This window comes from Hevea brasiliensis, unplaced genomic scaffold, assembly GCF_030052815.1.
Source record: "Hevea brasiliensis isolate MT/VB/25A 57/8 unplaced genomic scaffold, ASM3005281v1 Scaf208, whole genome shotgun sequence".
Classification (NCBI taxonomy): domain Eukaryota; kingdom Viridiplantae; phylum Streptophyta; class Magnoliopsida; order Malpighiales; family Euphorbiaceae; genus Hevea; species Hevea brasiliensis.
Window position 1 is genome coordinate 41,004 of NW_026614705.1, and position 26,627 is coordinate 67,630.

At 36.2% G+C, this 26,627-nt stretch overlaps 2 protein-coding genes across 5 annotated transcripts; one reads left to right on the forward strand and one right to left on the reverse strand.

Moving 5' to 3' along the window:
* Positions 1 to 320: 320 nt before the first annotated feature.
* LOC110670736 (uncharacterized protein At5g39865) lies at positions 321 to 2,548 on the forward strand. The gene has a single exon (XM_021832898.2). The coding sequence runs from the start codon at positions 1,002 to 1,004 to the stop codon at positions 2,325 to 2,327; it is 1,326 nt and encodes a 441-aa protein (XP_021688590.2). The 5' UTR covers positions 321 to 1,001; the 3' UTR covers positions 2,328 to 2,548.
* A 5,592-nt stretch (positions 2,549 to 8,140) lies between these two features.
* On the reverse strand, positions 8,141 to 18,814 carry LOC131176645 (uncharacterized). Of its 4 annotated transcripts, none has more exons than XM_058141710.1 (5): positions 15,268 to 18,814; positions 14,752 to 15,017; positions 13,217 to 13,813; positions 9,725 to 12,084; positions 8,141 to 8,621 (listed from the first exon to the last, which is right to left on the reverse strand). In XM_058141710.1, the coding sequence occupies exons 1-5, from the start codon at positions 18,658 to 18,660 to the stop codon at positions 8,599 to 8,601; spliced, it is 6,639 nt and encodes a 2,212-aa protein (XP_057997693.1). In that variant the 5' UTR covers positions 18,661 to 18,814; the 3' UTR covers positions 8,141 to 8,598. The 4 variants fall into 4 exon arrangements, with proteins under 4 accessions (XP_057997693.1, XP_057997694.1, XP_057997695.1 ...); XM_058141711.1 differs by lacking the exon at positions 8,141 to 8,621 and having other exon boundaries at positions 9,415 to 12,084; positions 15,268 to 17,433; positions 17,842 to 18,812; XM_058141712.1 differs by lacking the exon at positions 8,141 to 8,621 and having other exon boundaries at positions 9,415 to 12,084; positions 15,268 to 17,433; positions 17,799 to 17,937.
* Positions 18,815 to 26,627: the final 7,813 nt, after the last annotated feature.

The window sequence follows — 26,627 nt, forward strand, 5'->3', positions numbered from 1 at the left end:
AGTGTATTAAATAAAAATATAAAAATTAATTAATGTATTTTTTAAAAAAAAAATAGAAGTATAAAAAAATTAATTTAATTAAAATAAATAGATGAAATAATAATTTTTTTTAAAAAAAAAAAGAAAAGTTAGATTGGTAGTATGGGATTCGCCATTTAAGCAATAATTCGCGCATTTGCCGATTCAACTCCACTTCTCATTTTCCTCATTTCTCATTTCCCCTCTCTCTTTTCATTATCAAACAAACAAGCAGACAATTCCAACAACAAAAATTTTTTATAATTATTAATAAAAAGAAAAAATCCATTCCTTTTTTTCCTTTTCCCTATATTACTGGTATCATATTCCCCATGGAAGCTCCACGCTTTCTCTCCCCCTCTGAACTTCTACTCAGAGAAAACAAAGAAGAAGCAGTGCAGATAGAGACCCCAGTGTGAATTTGGTGATTTCCACGCGCCTTTTTTCTTTGACTTTTTTGTTCACATCAATTCTCTTTTCCCATTTCCTTTCAAGTTTTAATCTTTCTTCTTCTTGAATTTTCTCTCATTCTTTTTCTTTTTCTTCGAATGTGATCATTTCACGGGTGTTTGGAGATCACAAAGGTCTCTGAAACCATAAATCTTCTATATTGTCTCCTTCTTCTTCCCTTCTGTTTCAGCTTTTCATTCCCTCTTTTTCTTCAAATTCTGCTTTTTGGGTTCTTTGATTGAGCTCGGTTTCTTGATTATTTAAGACCCGATTAGGCAGTTTCGGTTTCTTTACGTGTTTTGATGGATCTGTCCCTGCGGTTTTTTTTTTTTTATTATTTATGGAAGTTGGATGCATTTCTCGATCATATAATCTGTTTCCAAATTTTCAATTTTTTGCTTCTTTCTAATTGATTCCTTACCAGAACTCTCATACGCATCCAGCTAATCTTTAATGTCTGTAATTTTATAAGGCAAATTTGCTCTGTATTTTCTTTCTCCAAGCTTTCTCTGTTTTTTCAAGGACTTTCGTAGATGGGTTGTGCTAGCTCAAAACAAAAGCGTTGCCGGCACTGCCACGCACCCTACTCTCCGACGCCTCGGAGCTACTCAATGCATGTGGTTCATCCGCCGCAGAATAAAGGCGATAACTACCATGTAGTGGCGCTCACCTCCACTACATTAGGCTCTCTGGCGCTCGATTCACCTTCCAATTACAAGGACAGCGTCAACGATGCTATTGATATTTGGGCAGCGAAAGGCAATGATGAGGAGAATTTGAGTGTGTGTGATGGGCAAAATGGGATTTCAGATGATGAGGAATCGAAGACCAAAGAATTTTCGGTGGGTTTAATTGAAGCCAAGTCATGGTCTAATATGATCCAAGAAAAAATTCCCAAAATTGTCCCTAAAACACCGGTAAGAACGCCGCCGGGAGAGCCTGAAACGATCAATGCTTGGGAGCTTATGGCAGGGCTTGAAGAAGATGATGGTTCTGTACATCTGCCTCATCGGTTTCGCAGCTTCTCTTTCGATGTTTCTCGCTATCCAAGTCCAGTTCTTGATAGCCCAGGAATTAATGGTGTCACATTTTCATCAAATAAGTCTCAGACTAATCGGAAACCTCTGTGGCTTCAATTAGCCGATGAAGAAGCAAATTCCCATTGTCCAGAATTCGACCCTCAAATCTTTTCCGCTTTCAGAAAATCTTTCCAAGATCTCTCTCCCACCCATCCATTTTACCTCAAGCCATCGGACGGCGAGAAACAACAATCACCTGCTACTCCTGCCTCCGCCGGCAACAATCAAATTAAAGAGATTTACAAAGGCGGCAAGGAGAAGGTGGTAGTATACTTCACAAGCCTACGAGGAGTTCGAAAAACATACGAAGATTGCTGCCATGTGAGGGTGATCTTAAAAAGCTTAGGTGTTCGAATTGATGAGCGAGACGTGTCGATGCATTCAGGGTTTAAGGAGGAGTTAAGAGAGCTATTGGGAGAAGGGTTTAGCGGAGGAGGACTACCAAAGGTGTTCGTGGGAATAAAGTACATCGGCGGAGCTGAGGAGATAAGGCGAATGCACGAAGAAGGAGAGCTAGAGAAAGTGGTTGAAGATTGTGAAATGGTGCAGGACAGTGGTGGAATTGGTAATGGAACTTGTGAGGCTTGTGGGGATATCAGATTTGTGCCATGCGAGACATGTTCTGGGAGCTGTAAGATTTACTATGAACGCGATGAAGAAGAAGAAGAAGCAGAAGCAGAAGCAGAAGCAGAAGCAGAAGAAGATGGTGAATATGGCTTTCAACGTTGCCAATATTGTAATGAGAATGGGCTAATACGTTGTCCAATTTGTTGTTACTAACCAGTTTTTACTGCCACAAAATCAGATTTTTCCTTTTTTTTTTCTTTAATTAATGTTTTTTTTTTCTTCTTTTTCCTTTTTTGGGATTTGTTTTGGGAGTTGTTTGTTGTACAGTGAGGAGCTTTTGGTATACACTTGCATTGTATTTCAGATATGAGGAAGATAAAACAGAATCTTTGTATTCTTCCTTTAGTTTTAATATAATCTTTATATTCAATTTATTTATCTAATATAATGGTCAATAGATTACTCAAAATGATAAATTCAAGGTTCAAATTTTTGAAAGAGTATTATTGGGGGTTTTGATTTATGAAATTCATTATTAGAATGTTATTCCAAAGGCAACTCATGAGGATTTTTGAAAGCAAATTAAGTAGTATTGAGTAGTAGGGGTCATAAACATATTAGCAATGTTTAATTAGGCCTATTGTGACCCAACCTCCATGATAATCATTTCATGCATGGCATTTTTATCACTCAATAGTCTACTAAAATCAATTCATTAATAATTGAAGACAGCTAATTGCTCATAATAGTTGATATATTATAAATCTTTATAGAACATTGAGTGAGTTACCTTCAATAATTAGAATATAGACACTGAAATCTCTTATAAGAATATAAAATTAATTAAAAATAATATTAGGACTTGAACTCTTTATATAGATATTGAATAAACTCCTGTTTAAATTGAGAGTGTGATCATAGTAGATTCCTATTTTTGTGAAGATACAACGAGAGTAAAATTTGAAATCCCTAACAAAATTAAATTTTTTCTATTGAATTAGAATTTCATACGTTTAGGTGCTACTGCATGAATATGTAAAATAATAAATAAAGTATATAACATAATTATTAATTTATTATATAATATATATATAAATTAAAAAATAAAATAATTTATAGGTATATATATTTATCATGTAAGAATGAATATTATTAAATAAATTAATTTAACTATTTAAACATTTGTCGATTAATAATAACATAAATCAGCCAATCAAACACCCCTTCAAATATATTATCGTGACAATGGATTCCGGCTGACGGTGGTAGACCAACTGACTTCCCTTCTAGAATATATATCAACCCTCCAGAACCCAAGCCAGGCTACTAATTTTTTTTATTATTTATTGTCATTAAAATAATAAGTACACTTAATTAATTAATTGTAACAAAATTAGGTGAAGAATCGAGGGTCAGAAGTGGCGTGGCAAAGTGACCTTGACAAGAGGGAGATGGTCAAAATTTTATACCTCTACATCGGATCTGTCTGATCTGATTAGTTTTGAGTTAGAATCATTAATTTTAATATTTAATCTAGTAATTATTAAATTTATTTTTATATAAAATCAAATTTGTAATAATTATTGTGCTTTTTTAAAATTGAGAGTTTGAGATTGAATAATTATTTTTTTCCAATTTTAATTTTAATTTTTATTTCCTTTTGAGTCAAATTAAATCAAATCGATTTTGGTTCAATTTCAAACCTAAACCAACCCTTAACCGGGTCTAAAGGGTTCTGTTTCAATTTAGACTGCGAAGGGAAGGAGTAAAGAAAGTGACCGCCCTCAAAACATTGTTTGGTGAGTTGCAACTTTCTGCGGAAAGACCAATTCTCTGGAAAGCGACTCCACCTTTCAAATTCCAATTTTTTAATTCATCAATTCCCTAAAGACAACGTCAAAATTTTAGCAAAGCAAAGCCCACCAATACATTAAATCCCCTTTCACTTTTTAAGCTTTTTCTATTCAACCCTACAATGAAATTTTCATATATTAAATGTTAAACCATTTAATTCCAATAAATATAATATTTTGTTGAAAAAAACATAATATCAGAAATTTTTTTATTTAGACTTGTTCATAATAAATTTAAAATAAAATATGTATGGTGAGATTCACCTATTAAATACGTGAGTCCTACAAATTTTTATCTTAAGTTTATGATGGATAGAGCCTAATAAGAATTTTTCATAATTTTAAATATATTTAGAGAAAATTACTATTTAGTCTTTATATTTTAATAAAACTAATTATTTGATATCTATATTTTACTTCTGTTAAACTATTTAATCTCTTCGTCAAACTTTTTTGTTGGTCAATGCCACTTAAACGGCTATTTAGTTCCTCTTTTATAACGAAATTAATATTATTATTTAGTCTCTTTATTTTAGTGAAATTAATTAATTGATCTCCATATTTTAAAAGCACAATATTTTAAAAATTATATTCTTGGATAAAAATAAAAATTTTACTAGGTAGAGACTAATTTAAATTTATATATATATATTTTTTAAATTATTCAAGTATTTTCATTTAATTTCTTGAACATTATTTTTGTATTTTCTCTATTAAAAAATAATTTTTATTGATTAGTCAAAGATCTAGGGGACTGATTAACATTTTATGTAGACAACTTGCACCTCTCAAAAGATGAAAAACAAAGAGAGAGTGAGGGGAGAAGGGTGTGGGTGCATAGTAAAAGAAATATGGGGAGAGAAAAATAAGATATGAGAATTAGAGTCATTTAGGTATAAATAAAAATTATAGGGCTAAATAGTTAACGAAATTAAATTACAAGGACAAGCTAATTTGTTTTTAAAATACAAGAACTGACTAATTAGTTTCTCTAAAATAGAGGGACTAACAAGTAGTTTGATTGGTATTAACTAATAGAAAAATTCAAAGAAGGACTAAACAATTTAATACAGTAAAATATAAGGACTAATAGTTTATTTTTTAAAAATATAAGACTAAATAATTAATTTTATTAAAATGTAAGGACTAAATAATAAATTTTCTCATATATTTATGCATAAATTTGAATTATATATATATACAATAATATTAGCTAATATTGAGTTTATGAATCATTCAATAAATTATTTTGGATATCGTTATACATACAAGCAAATACTTTAGTTAAAAAAAAAAAAAAATTCAATATCATAAATTTGTTTACTGCAATATATAATTATTCATATAATCGTGAGATTGGATACATAGTCCCTTTTTAGGAGCACTTTGATATTGTCTATTTTCACTCTATTTAAGTAAACAATATAATTAATTAATTCTGTCCAAAATTTGAATTCGAGACTCACAATTTAAATATAAATTTAGTATCACTATATCAAAATTCATTGGTATTAATATGTTTTTCTTTTAATTTAGCTTTCGGTAGCATCAAATTATGTATTTTAGTTAATTAAATGGCTTAACATGAAAAAAAGGGGTAAGTGTAATTAGGGCTATTTAATGTATTTTTCTTTTTAGTAATTTCCACCCCATTCTTCTCACTTAGATTCCAAGAAATTGCCTTGTCTCCATATGGAGTTGCCTCTTAAAATGAAGCTTATCTATCCATTTATTTCCTTTAAATTGGCAAAATAACCAAAAATTCAGTTGTCAAGACAATGACTTGGAGTTAGCGGATTCTCTAAGATATGGAGACTCATAATAAATTTAACTGGAAATTGACTTATTGCAGTCATTTTCAAAATTAAAAAATTTTGAATTCAAATTTCAATTAAAGTTAATTAAATAAAAAAAAAAAAGAAGTCATTTTCTCTCCATCATAGCTCACCAGATTACATTAATTAGTGGGACTAGAAATTCATGAAGATTCAATGAGTAAAGAAAATTTCATGAGAAGACAAACAAGAAAAAACAAGCAATATGCGAAATTTTCCAAATTGAAGTTCACAATGGCGTATTCCTGGGAAAATCACAACAGGCTAAATGACGCAGAGATATCTAATCAAGTCAACTTCAAACATGGTTGGTTGGCTGTATAGGTGAGGGAATAATTAAGTATTGAAGAAGAAATTCAATAACAGGACAAATATAAACTTCAGATCAACTAACTGTGCCTTAAATGTTCAACAGAAGAATTTCATTAAGGGCAATAGAGCTTCAATTTGGGAGGGGCAATGTTTGGTGCAGAGGACCCATCTAAAGCCAACGACTCCCATATATATTCAATTGCAAGGGATTAGTGCCTTTTCTTGGTTTTGGTTGTCTTATTGTAGGGCAAGAGCCTTTCTTTTGGATTTTGGTATTGGATATTAATAATCATTCATGCATGATGGTGGTACGTAGTTTTCATCAAAACAAAGCAAAAACGTTTGATTTAATTTAGAGGTGGCAAATGCATCAAGGTAATAATAATAAAAAAAAAGTCATTTATATTCTGTGTTAATTCGAATTATTTAGCTGTCTTAATGTGTTTTATTCATAATTTAAATCTTTTAAGTTGTATCAATAAAATTTTTTTTTTAAATTTTAAAATATTAATTAATTAAATATTCGTACCTCAACTTGATCAATCTCATTATTTTATTTCTTATGTTTTAATTATTATTTAATTTATTGTTTATATTTTAATTATTATTTTAATTTATTGTAATTTACCAACAATTATCATATCATATTTTTAAATCTATTAGCCATCTATAATTTAATGGACATTGGTAGTGTGGCTTTAGGGAGTTCAGTTAGGTAAATTCATTATGAAACCCTTTAATTTTTTGAGGTTTTGCTGGTGAGTATTGAGTTCTTCAACCAACAATGTGTTGTAACTATTTACTACAGTGTTGTTGAATATTAATTTTATTGCAAAAAAGTACAATATGAGTTTTTGGACCTTTGTTTATACATAAAAAATAGATTTAATATATTTTGTTAAATAAATTGTAAATATCTTATATTTGTAAGTTTAATATATGAAGAATTTATATTATGTTTTAACACATTTAACATTTAAGTGTTTCTCAATAAAAGGGATTTAATGTTACAAATTACATCTTAATAATAATCGAGTTTGAATAGTTAAGGATAAATTGTAATTAGGTTTAAGATGAGTTTGAATATTGAGAATATTAATTGGAATGGGGTTCGAGTAGAGTGATCTTTGTGTACCCATTGTTATCTCTAAAGGTGAAAAGATCATTGGTTAATTCCTATGAAAATGGACCTTTTGGACATTAACTTTCACATGCTTGGGGTGTGCTATAAGAAGAGTTCCTTTTTTGAAGTTCTAAGCCGTAATCATTGGACAATACAGCAAAGCAATCGATGGAGCACTGAGAAGTACTTTGGCTGATTTCAGAACAGGAAAAGGGACACATTGGCTGACTTCAATACATTGGACATCCTTTAGCAATGTTAGATCATGGGCTCAAAGCTTGAGGTGATTAGAGACCAGTATGAGAAGGCATTAAGTTCCTAGAACCCTTAAAAGTGCCTTGAAATAACTGGTGAAACACTTTTGAAAGCTTTGTCTAATTTCATTTAAAAAGGGATTGTCTATGGCCGATTTCAACATGTAAAGCCTTATTTGGACAGTTCATTCCATGAGTTTGAAGTTCAGAGTAAATGGAGACCAATACAATAAAGCTTTAAGTCTCGAAGGAACTAAAAGGGTTTAGAGTGATTCATACAAGGAGAAGATGCCCTTTGGTCCATTTCCATAAAGGCAAGGTTATTCCTAGCCAAGTTTAATGTAAAAAATATATAAAAACTTATTTTATTTTTTAATTTTTAAATATTTGTTTTATTTTATAATAATATGATTATTTTTTATCATTGTAAATAAATATTTTTTTAAATAATTATTCAATTTTAGATATAAAAAATTTATAGCATAAATTTAGTTATAAAAAAGTTATGGTTTTTTTATTTGGAAAACAAAATCTTTATTATAAAAGAAAACAGTGGAAAAGAACTTAAAATTGTTGTTCAAATATTAGTTAAATTTTGAAAAACTGAAAAATTGGTTTTCCAGTTCTCCATTTTGAAAACTGGTATATATGAACATGAAACTCGAAACCCTTGAAGTACTTCAGAGTGTGATACAATATCGTTTGGCTTTGGCTACAAGTTCCTGTTCTTGAGAGAAGACCTTGTTATTGCAGTCCATTGCACTTGGTGGGAATTGATAGAGAGATAGTTAGATAGTTAAGCCACATGTATACATCAGTTAGAGCTATATTAGCTGTAATTCTTGAGATAGTAATCATTTTGGAATTTTGGTGCTATGGAAGAAGATTTCTCTCTCATCTTTCTTCCATGACTTCTCCTCTTTCTTTCTGATTGTCTCTCATTCTCTTGGATTTCTCTTTCTTTTTTGAATCATATCGGAATCATGCCCACAACTGATCTCACGAATGGAGTAGCTCTCATACCTAATTTTTCCTTCATTCCCTCAAACATAAGGCAAGAATAAAGACGGTCCATGCTTTACCACTGTTTGTTAGGGTTGGCCAAGTTCATTTATGGGTCAAGCTAGCACCTATTTATATTAAAGAAAGAAATAAGAAAATCAAAATAATTTTACATAAAGGAAGAAATAAGAAAAAAAACATAATTAAATGTGTTAATGAAAATTAAATTTACATTTATCCAAAATAAATAAAGAAAAAATAGAGAAAAGTTACCATTAGTTGACGGTGGTGAGCCTAAACTAAATTAAAAATAGAAAAACTCTTATGTAAAATTTGTGTGAGAGGAACTATAACTTCTTTGTCCCTTACTAAAAAACAAGAAACAAGAATAGCAATTTGGACATAATTTTAATTTTATTTCAAAACATAAAATCAATATAGATTTGATTTCGTATGCTTGTAATTAACTTTTTTGACAATAAGAAAATAATAGGGTAATTTATAATTTAATTTTTTAGATATAATATAAATTAAAATTAATTTACTCCTATTTTTCTATGAGAAATAAGTTGAATTTTAAAATATATTTCTAAAAACCATAACAATTTAATCCATCGCATTTCACTTTTTATAACAGCAATAATAAAATTTGAGTCTACTAACAGTAAATTTTAATAGAAAAACTATTTTATTAACAAAATATAGATAAAAAATTAACTTATTTTTCATAAAAAATTAAAAAATAAAATTATAATTTTTATCAGAAACTAAATTGTAAAATATCAAAAATAATAATTAATAACTTGCAGTTTTACAGAGCCCTGAGAGCAGAAAAAAGTTGAGAGAAGAATAGGTAATTAAGATGACTGTTGATATTTTATATTATCACAAACATTCAATCATTAGACTACATAAGCAGTATGAAGATGCAAGCATCGCATAATGGCTTTATTGCATCAAGATTCCAGACACAAAGTGCCAATACATCAAATGGTATAAAAGAAAGGCTACATTACTCAGAGAGGCAAAATCTTGGATCTGCTTTATCAAGCATAGCAAAGAATAATACAGCTATGTTATATGACAGTGGAATTTAGACCAAAAAAGATGATGGGTTGTAGCTTGTCATGATCCCTTTTGAGCCATTGTAAAACAAATTATGCATCTATTTTACAAATTCTATCTCACCTAAGAAGAAAATAGGGATAAAAAATGTCCCAAATTGAGTCACCTGAGAATTTATAGGCCAGCTGGTCAGCGGTCCCACCGACCTTTTTCTCATGTGATTCTACAACTAACAAATACAGGTTAGAAATCAAAGGATTTTTAAAAAATGGATTGATGTTTTTACCAAGTTCGACAACATCAGCTACTAGAGTCGCACCATCTTCAATTTTCCCATTGAAAATGCAGTTCGAGAGAGAATAAAAGCCAAGCAAATTTGCATATAGAGGTAGAAATGCATCTTTGTGGTTACCCACGCCGCCTATCCAGTCAATTCCTAGCATCTCAACATGGTCCTTGGCAAATGAAATCAGCTGATTTTGGAATCTCATTCTCAAGTTGTATAAATAATTCCTGAACTCTTGTTTGATTGGAATTTCACCCAACAATAATTTTAGAACTGGAAGCTTCTCCAAATGGGAGCAACAAATTTGACAGATCAACAACTTCTCTTCATGATGATTATCAATTTCCTTGTCAAACACACGCCTTACAAGGTCTCCTTTTGATACCACATAATTTGCAGCATCGAATACCCACTTTGAAAGATAATCAAAGTAATCGATCCAGTGACCAAAGATAGAAGACAGATACTCAAAACTCAATTCAATCACTTTCTCCACTTGGGTTGGGACCTCTCTAGCAATAGAGCTGCTTCTAGTTCTTTTTGAAGAAAAGCATTTCTGCACATTCGAGGCTAGCATTTGTCTTACCGCATCATCTTCATCCTCCAGCAACCTAATGCATGTGAACCATATTTCCAGCACCTGAATAGCATACATATTAACAGCTTCTTTTGGTTCAAAATGGAGACCTGAAATGTCAAAAGGGATTTCATGAGAGAACACAGAAGAACTGATAAATTCAGCTTGTTCCAGCAGACCCGATGCAATTATAGATTCAGCAGCTGCCTTGCGCATGTTCACTGGCTCAGATGTAGAACTATGTTCTTTAATCAGATTAACAAAAAAGGTAACACATTCATACAAGTGGGCTGATCTCTCCAATTGATCCATGTCATTACATCTAGCACTGCTCTCCATGTAGGCAACAACATATCTGGTTAACAAACTTGCATACCTCTTCACACATATAGCCATGCAGCAGATGAGTGTTTCTCGAATCTTCATATGTCTTGTGAGCTTGTACAAAGATATCAGCTTATCCCAAAACTCAGACAAGGAATCAAAATCCAACGTACCAAGATAGCCACTGTTGGCATATTTTTCATCACTAAGCTTCTTAAACTGCAGTAAGTTCCAAAAGAAGAGAATCCTCAGAATGTAATATGTACATCTATGATTCTTCTCACATTCTAAGAGCTTTGACATTGTTGCCTGGAGATCTGAATTAGTCCAGCGCTGAATAATTCTAATCTCACTGCTAAACACATGATGAACCTCACTGCTAGATTCTGTAGACTTTAGGAACTTCAGCAGCCACTTCAATGTTGCAAGTCGAACTTCATATGATGAATCTGACAAGGAACGAATCAGTCTCTCCTGTAGACCTGAAAAAATGCTTTTTTCAGTTGGGCTCAACAATTTTGAATCAGGTGATAGGTGCACGCGTGGCATCTGAAGAACCTCTTCAGCTTCTTCTTTAGATGCCTGGAACACACAACTGAAGTAGGAGACAGCTGCCTGTTCACGAAGTTCTGCTATAGTTGGATCATAATATGGAAGTCCATAAGAATCTTCTACATCTAGGCATTCTGTAGATAGCTCCAACAGCAGATCATGAATGGCATAAAATTTTTCACTCATATAGCCTGTTCTTGCAATACTGAGCATGTGATCAAGCATTCTCACAAAAGAGGCATTAATAATGGGGCAAGGACACAGTTTGGGGCTTGCAATCCATGAACGTGTAGCAAGAACTTGGATCAAGTCCCCAAGAATCTTTTCTTTCTTTGCAATATCAGGCAGGTTTCTACAATTTGCATCCAGAAGAGAACTCAGCTGCAATAGCATTCCATGAATGGAATTAAAGGAAGCACGGTAGGCTCCACCTGTGATTTGATTATCTGTGCAAGGCAATTCAGAAGCAACATTCAGGAGGAGCATTGGAAGTTTCTCATTGGATACCAGACCCATTAAAGCTTTAGATGCAAGAACACGGACTTGCAGGTTGCTCTGAATTGAGCACCTCCTGATGAATGGCATAAACAGGAAAGGATCCAGATCATCTCCAGTCTCACTTGCAATTGCTGAAGGCTTGAGCCTGGATAAAAGAATCAACATAGAACACAAGCTTGGGTGGACAACCTTTGCTAGGTTGGATTCTGAAAGCCCAGAAGTTGCATCCACAAGCAAATCAGTTGCAACTTTCAGTTCATTGTAAAAAAATGGATGCAATGTGGGATACCTTCAGCCAAGAAAATACTATTAGTAGCAACTCAAGGCACACAGTATTGCTTTCCAATACTTAAACTTTCCGGAATTCAAGATAATAAGGGAAGCTATAAAATGAACGTCACAATGTAAAGTCCATATGATAGGTAACAATCTTTACTATCAGAGTTTGCAAACCATTTTCCATAAATAGATTCTAAACTTCAGAATTTCAGTCAATGAGAAGAGGCAAAATTGGTACATTTAACGCTTGCATGATTTTGATAAAGGCTTAGTTGAGTTGAGAAGAGGCAAAATCATGCAAGCGTTAAATGTACCATTAGAGCTTCAAAAAGCATTCGAGGGGAAAAAAGCTGCACCGTGTCCAAAAGAGAAGGAATGAGCATCCAGCTCCTTTCATCATTATTTCCTGTTGTGGAGTAGGTATTTAAGATAGGTCTCTCTTTCACATTTATAAAAGCCTAGAGTGTCAGTTCGCTTCATGTGAGTAATGGAAACCCAACTGTCCTCTCTTTTCCTTTCTTCATGTATAATTCCAGTAACATCCATTCCAAATAAAATAGAATATAGACATTTCTTGCATTATCTTCAAGGACACTATTTTTTTTTCTTCGTGCTTCCATAGAACCAAACAGTTTTAACAAACATCAGGATTCCTTCAACTGCTCTCTTTTAAAATTTAGATAATGATTGGATAACATGCAATATTATATTCCCAATACACAAAATATAAGATGATATCAGGACTCTGACTGCAGCATGCAGAGGTAAATAATGGAAAAGCCTAAAATAATGTTCAGAAGTATATGACATTTATGGCTGGAAAGTATTCACTCTGGAATTCTTGATTATTCCAACTTATTTTTTTGCTTACAATAAAATGAAAACGCTAAAAATATCCAAATCACCAGACTTACAATTTTAACCTAAAGGGCATATGTGAAATGATTCATTTCGTGCCACTTGTAGTAATTTAAATATTAAAAAAAAGATGAAACTTCAGTAAACCTGTGGTTAAACTTCGTCCGCAATAGAAAGGGGCAGCCATTTCCATGAACTTATGGAAAATGAAAATTAAACTTAAATATGCTTAGATGGAAGATAGAAATAACTATAATAACATCTCATAGTGATAGAAACCATACCTGTGAAAAAATTCCAGCCCAGTTAACAGGCGTCGTGCAGATTCTCGTTTTTGAACATTTAGGAATCCTATCATGCGCCGTACCAAGGCAGTGTATGCCAGACATGCACTATTTCGGACCTCCCAGTATGGAGAGGAGAAAGAACGAATTGAAACAATCAAGGCCTCCGCAGCAAAACCAGATGTATCAGTAGCCAGGTTTGTGTCATTGAAAGCAGCTCTAAGAACATTAAATGCATGTACAGTTGGAACTACACCCTCATCTCGGATCTTTGAGCTTTTCTCCATCATATTCATCTCAAATGGCTTTGCAGAATCAAGTTCTTGGTCTGACTTTGTTAATGAAAACGTGTTTGACTCAGCATTTATGCCCTTGACATAAACAGGATCCAGCAACGAGCTGTTAGCAACATCTATTAGCCACCTTAAAGCCCGTGGAAGAAGTTTTTTTGGTGCCCCTTCAGGTTCTGAGAGAAAAAGAGCAATAAATGCTGCAGGAATACCTGCACTTCTCCTTAACAGATCATCCACAATTTGTCCCTTTGCCACAGTTCTTTCCATAAGTTGCTCCATCCAAGACTCTGTCAACTTACAAAGTCTTAAAAGGGAAAGACCATATGAGAATATGAACTTGTCAAAAAAAATAAAAGGAAAAAAAAAAATACAGCAATTTTAAATGATGGACATTTACAAAACGAGCTCAGAAGGGTAAAAAAAAGGTCAAATGATATTTATATTGAATGTGACAAAATAAATTATAAAATGAGAGAATATAATAGGAAACAATCTAAAGAGAGGGGGGAAGGCGTGTGGAATTGAACATCTCTAGAATGTGCTCAGAATACTATCTGTTTCTCTTCTTTCTTTTTTCACTTTTTTTTTTCTTCCTTTCACATTAACCATGAGAATCTTGATAGGAGATTCAACCCCATAACAATGATAAAAGAACAAAGCTTTCTGGTAGGCTTACTCCTCTCTAGCAGTCATAATTACATAATTTCATCCCACCAATGGCAAATGGAGAGAGTGAGAGAGAGAGATGCCATCAACTGTCAAGCATGACAATAGATAGGAATTATAATGATTAAATATAGAGTTTTCAAAATTAGGTTTTTATTGTAAATATTATTACATCATTTCCTATTTAGGATATTTATTATTTAGGAATTTATCTTTTTTCCAATTTGGTGTTGATCAGGAATCTTGTACTTGGCATTACCAATCCTAATAGAAAAATGATTAGTCTTTAAATCATTACGAATAACAGTATAAGTTAAGTAGTTAGTATGTTTTAAGAATTTTAATACTTAATTTACATGATGTTGGTTTTAAGGTACGTTCACCCAGTCTCACTCTCTTACTTTTGCAAAGGCAAATTTAATCCACTTTTTCTTTCGGGTCTTTTCCTTTAGAGCTGCTTCTTTCTTCAACTCTTTTCTTCTCTCTTTTGCTGTGCAACTATGTCCTTTGTCACAAAGTATGAGAGAAAAAGGGAAATTGGGGGTGGACTTAGGAAAGAAACAACTGCAGACATACCTTGGGTCATTGGAGCAAAGTAAACGGTTGCAAAGTGCTGTAAATCCAGCCCTTGTCTTATCAATTGCTCCATTATGCTTCATCTTCAAAAGGACTTCTAAGAAGTGCCTCCCAATTTCTTCTAGTTGTTTCAAATCAAGTATTGGATTGAATTTTGGTAGTGGGCAAGTATCAGCGGCATCAGAAACAAAGGCCTCTAGTGAATCTGAGCAACTATTACTTGGTAAAGGAATTTTTCTTGTAATGGTTCCTAGCAGAAGACTAACCTGAAAACCAAAAAGACAATTTGCTATGAACTTTGAGGTCTTATATATCCAACAAGCCAGGAAACTCAAAAAAGTTTCCCATATAATTTCGTACTTGAAGTATGTAGCCAAAAAGTTTTGGGTATCAATGCTTCAATTGCAGCAGGGGTCAAAGTTACTACAGGGAAACAAAAGAAATGATTCTAGAAAAAATTCTTTTAATCGTATTAAAATGAACTAAGACTGACTACATGATCAATAAGCAAAGTACCTCTTTCATGGCCAGCCAACAACCGACCATGACAATCTGTTCTGATGGTCTGCTCTCCTGCCTATGTTTTGAATCACTGTCCCCATGTTCTGATGATCTTACCATATCCACTTCATCCATCAAGTACATATCATTATCAGCCATTTCATCCATGTCAGGAAGATACCAAGCATCTGCAGAAACCACCCAAAGTGCTAGTGACGTGATTCGGGTTACCAATTCCAGAAGCTTATTCAATACTTGTCTCATCTCTGGAATGCTGGACAAGATAGCATCAGAATTCCAATCCAATTCATCAAAAGTATATCGTAGGGTAAGTAACACACCATGAACAAAGCTTGTTTTGCAAGCTTCAGAAAGATCCCTCTCTCCCTCCTCCACAAAACTATTCAGCCAATCAACTAGTGATTTAATATACTCGACTACAGGAGGCCTAGACTCAATAATTTGATTATCACCATTAACTAGTTCAGATTGATATTGAAAACAAACAACATCATCAGCAGCTCTGACAATCCACCCTAGCTCTACAGCATATTTCCTGAATATAAGCCTCAATGTAAGTGCCCCAGCATCACTTTCCCTCACACGTGGACTGCAAACTAAGTTCTTAGCCCATATAACCACTCTCCGGACCATGTCTTCACTTGAAATTCCAGGAAGGGGGGTAGGAAAATAAAGCAATATGCGAAAAGAACTCTCTCTCAGCCTGTCCCAACTATCAATAATAGATCCAACTAATAACAAAGTTGAATCAGGTAAAGTAATTCCTCTGCTGTATGGATAGAGACAGCTTTCAGAAGCAATGGAACCACAATTATCTTGAGAAGATGGTACAATAGGCCAAACATTAAGCATTATCAATATGAGCTCCATGGCCATTATTTTTCTTTTGTAAGGGGCAGAGGGATAGCATGAGAAAAACAAAAAACAAGACAGCCATCTCATAAAATTAAAAAGATTCCCTGCTCTTTTAAATACGCCTTCTTTGGTTTCCTTAGATGAGTGTGACCCTTTATTGTGGTAGTTCACAAGAGGTTGCCAGCTCCCTTGCTTAAATTGTCTCTCCAAGGCTGTTCGAACTCGAGAAAAGAACTTTCTAAACAAGCTGGTCCACTTCATCTGGAAGCCTGTAGAGCAACTTCTCATGTTTAATGGCACAGCTTTTTTCAGAAGAGTCAATTCTAAATGGGAAGGAATACTAGCTGTTTTGGGGTTTAAGAAGAGGGTCTCTGCAGCATCTACACGAAGCAACTCATCAGAATGGGTCAATGCTAATACTAGCCATTGAACGAGAACCTTAACCTTTATCCCTTTTATGCAGACAAGAGCATTTACATTCATAATTTCTGTTTCTAGGCCATTCTCTGCCTCAAGTGCTGTCGAAGTTGAAGAGTCACATAAATCAATATCCCCCTCAATAAAAGCAAGTGACCGACATACCTTAAGCAAAGAGATTAAGACAGCTACTTGTTGTTCAACTCCCAGTTCTATGTTTGCAAAGCCCAGCTTAGGCAATGGCAGTTCAATTTCCTCTCCACTAGGCCCAATTGAGATAAAAGCAAGCATAGGAAATATGCTATCCACATCAATTTCTAGTAAAACTGGCAAAGCATAAGTATTCATATTTGAGCGAAGCTTTGAAACTCCAGATGCAAGCCCATACAGAAAAGGAGGCAAGCAATGCCCTCTATAAACTGCATACCCTTTCTCAATACCATTGTTGTTCCAACACTCATCACGTAAGGACTCGAGGAAACATTTCAAGAATGTTGTGGCAGCACAGCACACATCGTCATCAGTGTAGGCTTGTGCAGTTTCAAACAGCAGGTCAGGACTCATTTCCAGCATAGTTCCAGGTCCCAGCCTCTTAGTCAATAAAGCTAAAGGGATGTATCTCCCCTTACAGCGTGGGCCTAGTCGAAGAAGATCTGAAGCAATCCTTTTTAGAAATGATTTTATTCCGTGACTACCCTCTTCCATGCAAAGAGTTGATTGAATGTCTAAGAAAAGATCAAAAACCAGATGAACTTGTTTCACAGTTTGACTTAAAGGATCTTCTAAATTATTCCATATTATCCTCAGTATGCGGGTGCCCATTTCCTCTGAAAGAGGATTATAATTATCTGACATATCAGTTATTTTAGCTGAAATTGAGGTCTTCATCTGTTGCAAACAAATTTGCATCACCGTCAAGGCATGAAAATTAAAATGGCTGTCAACATGGTTCTCACAATAGTTGCATAGCTCAGGCAAAATCCTATCATACAAAATTGTCTTAACAGAGCCAACACAAATTCCATTTCCCTCATGGCCGTCTAAATTATTATTTGATACAACAAAATGGGAATTTAATACTGTCCTTGAAACAGCAGTAAGAATCCCTCTAATCAAGCAAAGTCTACTTAAAACAGAAAAACTATTTATTTCAGATTGCAAGTCCCCTTTAAATGGAATCTTCAAAAGAGCAACCCTCAATTCACCATCGCAATTATTTTTAAGAAAACTACATGTAGTTTGATTAAATATACCTTCAATGATAACCAACGCAAGCTCCTGAGGGCTAAGACACACCTGTAAAGCAGCACACAAGCTTACACCAGCCGCCACATAACAATCCCTTGAAAAGGCCGTTGATTTCAACACGCTTATCAAAACCCCCAAAACCCTTCCCATAATATTTAACTCTTCACCATCAAAACCATTCAAATACTCCTTAAACTTCTCCGGAAACCGCTGAAGCAAGTAATATGAACAAGACAAAGCCTCCTGACATTGCTCCATAACAATGGGAGACGGCCTAGCCCACTCCCGCGTCTCTGAAACTACACTATCCAATCCCAAAACGACATCCCAAGCAACAAAAAGAGCACAATCTTCAATGACATCTACCAAATACCCCAACTTAGGCATACCCAGAATAGATAAAGCCACCCGCGATAAACAGAACCTTTTGCTCTTGTTCCCTTTCCCTTGTCTACTACCATACTCTTCACAAAGCTCCCTAAAACACTTACCGATCAGAGACTGATAATCCCTGTTGCTAACCTTCGATAAAGCAGAAACTAAAGTTCGATGTAAAGGCAGAGAATTCTCAAGGAACAATACATGCAAATAAAAGCGCGACCCAGTCTTTAAAAGCGCTGTATCATCTCCATCTATGGACGATGCTAATAAATGGGTGAAAGATGAAGCAAGGTTTTTGGCATGGGCCACTTGGGAGTAGATTGAAGTTAGTGAGATGAGGTGATTGAGTTCGGTGAAGAAAGGTTGAGACTTTGGGTTTAAGGACAAGAGGGATTGAGATAAAGAGTCTGTAAAAGAGGATGGGAATATGACCGCGCTGTATGTGTAGCGGTGGCGGTGCTGCAATGCCCGCCACTTCGCAGACATTTTCGCTAGATTGTTTTCAGGTTCCCTCTCCCCTTTTTAGAGGAGGCGGCGCGGCGTTGGCCGTAGTCAGTTAGGTGAAGTTTAGGGCAGAGAGATAGAGCAGGAAGAGAAGACGATGATAAGAGGTTTAACTGGGTTTTCAAGTCGTGAGCCAATCTGTACAAATGGCATTCGGTTTCTAAGTCCAGCTGGTTTTTTTTTTTGGGCTATGGCCCAGCCTATATGTTTTTTTTTTTAATTTATAATTTTTTCAGTTAAAAAATTAAGAGAACGGAAACTCGAAAATGATATATTTCAATTATTTGAACAAATAATTAGATTATAATTTAATTTTTTAGATATAATAAAAATTTATAATTTATTTTTTTTATTTAAAAAAATTTAAAATATATTTTTATTAATAAAATAATTTTTTATTAAAATTTATCTTTAATAAATATTAATGTCGACACCATATTTTGGCCGATCCCTAGAATCAATAAAAATTCTTCTTTGAACAGCTAATCACGTTTCCGATCCCTCTTTGATAGGCGGTCACATTTCCGATCTCTCCTCACAAAGGATTGAATTAATGCTGAGCCCTCATATTCATTAAGGCCTCGCCGATCTCTCAAATCATTTACCGACCTCTCAAACCCGTTGTCGAATTTCCGGACCTGTCAAGTATATTCCTGATCTCTGTTGATAAATAAAATGAACTGGCACTAGATCTTTTCCTACCGGTTTTATTGCCGACCTCCTTTTCGGAAGATTAAGAGCTAAAGTTTTGGTTCGGTTTAACGAGGGTTCCGATCTTAAGTGTTCAAGTTAAATTTTCAATTTTAATCAAGTCCCGTTCAGCATTTCTCCCCCACCGATCTCATGCTTATTGTGCTTTCCGATCTTTTATACTTAGATTAATAATGGCATTTAGTTCATGTTTCGCTATGCTCATACAATCAAATACTTAGGCAATTCAAAGATTTTCCAATCACATCCATTCATTGAAAAATAGAGATTTTCCATTTGATTTAATAATTTGTACAAGTTATTCGGCTGGGGGTGATACCCCCAGCCTGATTTACATTCTGCTCACTCTCTCTCTCTTCCTCGCCCTCCTCCTCACTATCTTCACCATCGCCCCCGGGAGCCAGGTCGTCCATCCAAGAGAAGTCCTCTTCAGGATAGCGCTTTTGGAGTTCGGCCAAGAGATCCTTATGAGCATTCACATAGGCTCGCTATTCAGACACCATCTCTTCATCCTTTTCCTTAAGCTCTTTGTCTTTCTCCAAAGCTCCTTATCCTTCGCATTAAGCTCCTCTACAAGTTGAGCGACTGGCGGCCCGTTGGCAAGTGCGGACTTCTCCGAGAGCCTGTTCACTTTCAGCCAAGTCACGAGACCTTTCGGCCACCGGTCTTCATGGTACTTCGCCCGTCCCTCGACTTGAGATATATAATCCCGGCGGATGAGAGTTGGGATCGGAGGAAGCCAATTCTGATTTTTCTTCCCAACCTCCTTACCTGCACGAATCTTTTCCGAATCATGGTGGTTCACGGACACTCCACGTTAGGCTCATGGTTCGAGTCAAGATATCATCGAGACCATTCCAGGATAGCCTTTGTCGATCCTCTTGAAAGAAGATGGTAGATCCCGGGACTTTGGCGAAATCGGAGTTCTCCCTAACGATCAGGTTATTCTTCAAGCGATCGATCGATTCGAGCGCCACGAGAAGAGGTCCTCCTGAAGATTGAGAAGGCTCCCTTTCCGTGCTTGGAATAAGCGAGAGAGGCGGGGCGCTCTTCCGATCTAGGAGGAGATCCGACACTCAATGGTCGCGGACCAAGGTTGAGGCGGGTCTCTTTGTATCTCCCGTGTTCGTGGCCGGGTGTTTGAAGACGTTAGAACGCTTCATCTCCTTTACCTTCCGGAGATCTCTCTTTCCTTCTTCCGCTTCCTAGAACCCTCACCACCCGCCATACACCGCACGTAAAAGAGGTTAGTGAGATCGCTAAGGTCCCGAGAACCGAGATATAGAAAATACCAATGCCGAGGTCGAGAGCGGAAGTTCGCGATCTCACGGTGATCGATTGCATGGTCCAATAGTGCGCTCGCACACCGCATTTGGACAGAATATTTTAGAGTGGCGGCCTGACTTTTCACTCCATCACTATCAAGCTTTCCTCTTGACTCGGGGTAATGTGCTTGAGCGAGGGCCTGGTACCACAACTACGAGGAAAGTCCTCAAAGCGGCTGATCTTTACTCCTCGTAATGAAAACCTGTTCTTCCAATTCTTAAGGGATGAGGGCGATCGGAAAAGAGTCCGCAACGAGGCTTCGCTGAAAGAACCAAAGGTTCGTCATCCTTTCGGCGAGTTAGTCCAGGCATTTCGGCGAACACCTTAGCCAGAGGTCCGATTCCCTTAGCTCGGCATAGACCCTGAAAGCTACCAAGATCCGCCACGAGTTGGGGTGGATTTGAACAATGGATGCTCGGTGAAGTTTTAGGACCTCCTTATAGAAATCGGCTAGAGGGAACCTCGACGGCCTTTAATCGCTCGTACACCATGACCATGTCATTCTCTTCAAAAGAGTGATCGACACGAAGATCGCCATGGCACTTGATCACCATATGAATCGGGACAAATATTGTATTCTTGAACAAACGATTGCAGATCGGATTCTCGAAGAACCGACTAAGCTCGTCTATAGGAAGGGTCTCTCTCTTGAAGGTGGTGCAAGCCTTGATGGTATGACCAGGCCGACTGGAGCAGACCCTAGGGGTTTAGGTTGCACGCCGGGCCCGATCGCCTCTTCTTCGCCGACGATGACCATGAGAACTGAATGGAAGGAGGGCTCGCCGCCTCCGACCTTCTGCACCGCTCATTTTTAAAAGAAACAAAGAACTTAAACAAGAAAGAAGATCAAAGTCCTTACCGGAGTCCGACGGCGTCGAGAGACTGGAGAAAATGAGAGAACTACGAAGTTGTGAGCAGGAGATTGAAAATGGAATGAGAGAACACCTGCCGAACCCTCCCACCCCAAATTAAACTAGTCCGAGCATTTAATGCTCGCGACATTCTAGGCAATGCATCGATTGGTGGGACTCGGCAATGTTTCGACACTTCTCTCAAATATCCGAATGTTCGTGAGATCGGTTAATTAGAGATCGGCATAATAAGTTAAGTATTTTGAATAAAGGATCGCTTAAGTGTCATTCGTAAAGAACCGGATCGGATAACCACATTAGAGATCGGAAAAATAATCAATGCAAAAATAATAAGATGATAACCGACAAGATAAAGTCTTTATTTTCAAAAGATCGGATTACATCATTTGGGCGATCTCTAGGGATCGGATTACACTAACATTGGATCACATCATTTCTGTGATCTCTAGAGATCGGATTGCATTGAAAATAAAATACATCATTTGGGCGATCTCTAGGATCTGACTACAATAAAGGTCTAACTACATCATTTGGGCAATCTCTAGAGATCCGATTACATTTCAGATTACATCATTTGGGCGATCTCTAGAGACCGGTGGAACATCCTATCTAAAAGGCCTATGTCAAAGCCTAGTCTTGTGGTGAATCAAAAGATGTGTTTGACCAGAGACCGTTGGCATCGGATAGATGTGCAGCTCAGATGGGGTGACTATGACTCCCATGAAGAGGAGAGACATCGTCACCAATGTTACCACTCGAAACCGACCCACTGTCGGAACACCCAATGTGGAGGAAAGACGCTGTCGGAACATCCAATGCGATGAGAAGCCGAATGAACTCAGTAGAGCGACTCGAGATCGGTACAACCAAAGTCCGCATACATGATCGATCAAATCCAGTCCTCTCACCATCATCGCAAGAAGGTCATTCGATCACCGGATCGTGAATTTTCATCGGTAAGTAAAGAAGTTCATCGGAAAAGATCAAAGCCACGCTTATAGCCGAACTTCCACCGAGCAATAGAACAGGGAAAGTAAGAAAAGAAGAGAGGAAAGTCGATGAAGAAAATGTCTCCGCGAGGGTATATATAGGGGAAATGGGCATTTAATGTCGAAGGAAACGGCGGACGCTTGAGAATCGAGATGTAATTAATGCTTGGACCGAATCCAGATCGATTAAGGGATAATAGAGATCGGAGATAGGAGATCGCATGAGAGATCGGAATAGGAGCTAGGGAGGGATCGGAAGACAAAAGAATAAGACAAATAACCGTCGTCGAATCGGGTAGAGGTAGTTAAAGCGTGGCGAGATCTCCACCGCACGCCTAAGAATCGCCTCGCACGTCGACAGTGCCGTGGTATGTCATGATCCCCAGACATCCCAATCTCCACCGTTGATCTCACTTGTAAGGATGAATCCGAACCCTTGGATCAAAAGAGAAGATGACAATACCAGCTTTTTCACTCTTAGCCCTCGATCGTTCCGACAAGAGGACTCAAGACCGTCGATTAAAAGAGGAAAAGGACAAATATTCGGGAAGCGATTTCACCATTCGTTTTGATTCTCTTTAATTCTGAACGTCCGATCATGTACTTCAAAATCTTGACCCTCCATCTCCTCAAAATAAATCCTCGACCCTTCATGGGGAGCACCCGATTCCTATAAATACCGCATGAAAAAGCTGTTCAAGGACGAAAAATAGACAAGAGGTCATTATTATAGCAGAGGAACTCAAATTTCATTTAGTTTGCTACTCGCTACTTAGAAGTGTCAATCAAAAGACTTTCAAACTAGTTTTCTGAAGTGTTTTCTTGAAAAGATTCTCAATATCGAACTCTACATTTCAGTTTGTTCATTATCCGTCACACTCTCACTTTCTCGCTTTTATCATCTCTGCTTTCATTGTCCAAGCTCAATTTCATTCCACTCTTCTTTTCATCTTGATCCGATCGCATTTTAGCTAAGCACCCTCCACTCACTAGGAACACCACCCTCGTGCCAATCAATCCTTGCCTTATCACTATTTGAAACCCCATAGTTATTTTAGTAGATTTGGCTCCTTACAGGTAAGAGCTCATACTACTGTTTTATTAAGTGCTTACATTTACTTTCTGCATTTTCTTTGTTCTTCTCACATCCGTGACTTCCTACTTTGCACAAACGATCCCCAAAGAATGTTTCGTAAGAGCTCATATCACTGCTTTATTGAGTGTCTACATTTACTTTCCGCATTTTCCTGTGTTCTTCTTACATCTGCAACTTTCTTCAAGACTATTTTTGCACAAACGATCCCCAAAGAATGACACTCCCAAATCATCTATTTAGTGATCAGTTCATTTTTATTAATCTTCATCTTTTTTTGAAAGCAAGTTTTCTAACTCCTAGTAGTATGTAAGTGGTTGGGTAAACGTAGGTAACTGCAACTTAGGGGTCTCTTTTAAAAGAGAGAACATGAATAACACGTCAGGAAGATAGCCAAACAATTAGGCCGACATAAACAGCAATTCGACAAAGATGTCATAAAGTGGAATAAGACCAAAGTAAACGAAACAGAGTAGATCGGTCATTAATAGATACCGGTAAAATAAACGTATGGAAGGTCGATAAATCAAGTCTAGTTTTCCCGATCTAGTCAAAAGGTATCGAGAAGCCTATCCCCAGCATCTTAGAACGCCAGAATCCTTAGCTTTAGGTTCTTATGTCATGTAGTTGAAATTAAAAATCCGGGAGATCGGAGAAATCCCTTCCAGGCTCCTGTTAATCTGAAAGAGATCGGAGGAGAGTTCTTATCCGGTCTCCCTTCAAAATTTTAATAAACATTAAATAGGGATCGGAGGAGAGTTCTTATCCGGTCTCAACTCAAAACATTAATAAATAACTCTAAAGGAGATCGGAGGAGGGTTCTTATCCGGTCTCCCCTCAAAATTTTAATAAACGTCTAAAAGGGATCGGAGGAGAGTTCTTATCCGGTCTCATCCCTTCAAAATTTTAATAAACATTAAATAGGGATCGGAGGAGAGTTCTTATCCGGTCTCAACTCAAAACATTAATAAATAACTCTAAAGGAGATCGGAGGAGGGTTCTTATCCTGTCTCCTCAAAATTTTAATAAACGTCTAAAAGGGATCTGAGGAGAGTTCTTATCCTGGTCTCATCCTCAAAATTTTAAATAAATAACTTAAAGGATCTGGGAGAGTTCTTATCCGGTCTCCCTCAAAACTTTAATAAATAACCTAAAAGATGTCGGAGGAGAGTTCTTATCCGATTCTCGCACCCGTTCACTAAGGTTGTCTCATTTACTTATGTATCTGGGTGATCCAAATTTAGTGGAAAATCAAATATTCCTTTTACCAAAAGGATTAACATTGCCGTCTAAGCCCTCCTAACTAATTTATAAAGGACGCAAAATTAAATCTACCTACCCTTATTAAGGGACGAGGTGGGGTGCCTAACACCTTCCCAACCCGTATATGGACCCCGAAATTAGAATCTCTGTTTTGAAGAGGTTACATTTTTAATTTAACTTCTCAAATGGTTTTCTTTAGTTTCCTCAAAACTAAGGTGGCGACTCACTTTTTCCCACTTCGGTGAGTGATTGTCCAGGCGACCGCAAAATCCCATTGCGACAGCTTGGCGACTCCACTGGGGAAAATGTAGGAGTGAAAACCCGAAAGGGCGCTCCTAGCAAAATGTGTGAAAGAGGGTGAAAACCTGAGAGGGCGCCTTCTGCAAAATGAGTGAAGGATGAAAACCCGAAAGGGCATCCTGAAAAAGTGAGTTATCAAAAAAAAAAAAAAAAAAACAAAGTAGGGGTGAAAACCCGAAAGGGCGCTTCTAGTCAAAAGGGCGAAAGGAAAGAGGGTGAAAACCCGAGAAGGCGCCTTCTGCAAAATGAGTGAAGGATGAAAACTCGAGAGGGCATCCTGAAAAGTGGGTTATCGGGATTGAAAATCTCAAAGGATGCGCCTAGCAACATGAAACCTTATTGAGAACGTAAAATGGAGTCAAAAGGTAGCAAGTGACCATGGCACAAGGATTCTTCTCAGACTATTAGTATTTGGGGCAGTAAAGGGTCTAGAAAAGTTAATGAAGGAATTCGTGAGATTTCTCTTTCTTCCAAATTCATATTCTTATTCTTTGCTATTAAAAACCATATTTTTCTCATATTCCATTAGCCCATTTACCTTGGAACATGCGCTGTTAACTTGTTAATGCTTTATTATGAGTTAAGAATTTAAACACAGGTAACTTTATATACATTGCATTGAGAACTATAGGGAATGACTAAGCAGTGAACACAACCTATTGATATGGGAAGTTGGGACTTGAAAAAAAAAAAAAAAAACTAGAGGTGAAAACCCGAAAGGGCGCTCAGTTAAATGGACTAAAGAAAGTGAAAACCATGAGGGCGCTTTCCATAGAATAAGAAGAAAATCGGAATGTAAGAGGGGCATTTGAAGAAAATGGGGTTATAGGTCAAGTCTTGCAACTTCTTTTCCGTTAATCATCTACTTTCTATCTTGTTAAGTACACTTCACGAGAAAGAACTTCATGTGTCAGGGTTAGACTTGCCTTGTAAGTTGATTTTAATTTCCTGCAATTTTAATTTCCAGCAATTTATATTTCTGATATCAACCTCTGGTTCCTTGATCTAAGTTGATTTTAATTTCTTGCAATTCACATTTCCACCATCAACCTCTGGTTCCTTGATCTAAGTTGATTTTAATTTCCTGCAATTTACATTTACGCTATCAACCTCCGGTTCCTTGATCTAAGTTGATTTTAATTTCGCAATTTACATTTCGTTATCAACCTCCGTTCCTTGATCTAAGTTGATTTTAATTTACGCAATTTACATTTCGTTATCAACCTCCGTTCCTTGATCTACGTTGATTTTAATTTCTTGCAATTCCACCATCAACCTCGGTTCCTTGATCTAAGTTGATTTTAATTTTCTGCAATTTACATTTCTGTTATCAACCTCTGGTTCCTTGATCTAAGTTGATTTTAATTTCATGCAATTTACATTTCCTGCTATCAA

What these genes read in the sequence shown, in the direction of transcription:
- LOC110670736 (XM_021832898.2), top strand. Translation starts at nt 1,002, where the DNA reads ATGGGTTGTGCTAGCTCAAAACAAAAGCGTTGCCGGCACTGCCACGCA.
- LOC131176645 (XM_058141709.1), bottom strand. Translation starts at nt 18,660, where the DNA reads ATGTCTGCGAAGTGGCGGGCATTGCAGCACCGCCACCGCTACACATAC. An exon ending in GTTGGCTGGCCATGAAAGAG is followed by an intron (nt 15,018 to 15,267) that starts GTACTTTGCTTA and finishes TTTGGTTTTCAG; the next exon opens with GTTAGTCTTCTGCTAGGAAC. An exon ending in CTTTGCTCCAATGACCCAAG is followed by an intron (nt 13,814 to 14,751) that starts GTATGTCTGCAG and finishes TTCCCTTTTAAG; the next exon opens with ACTTTGTAAGTTGACAGAGT.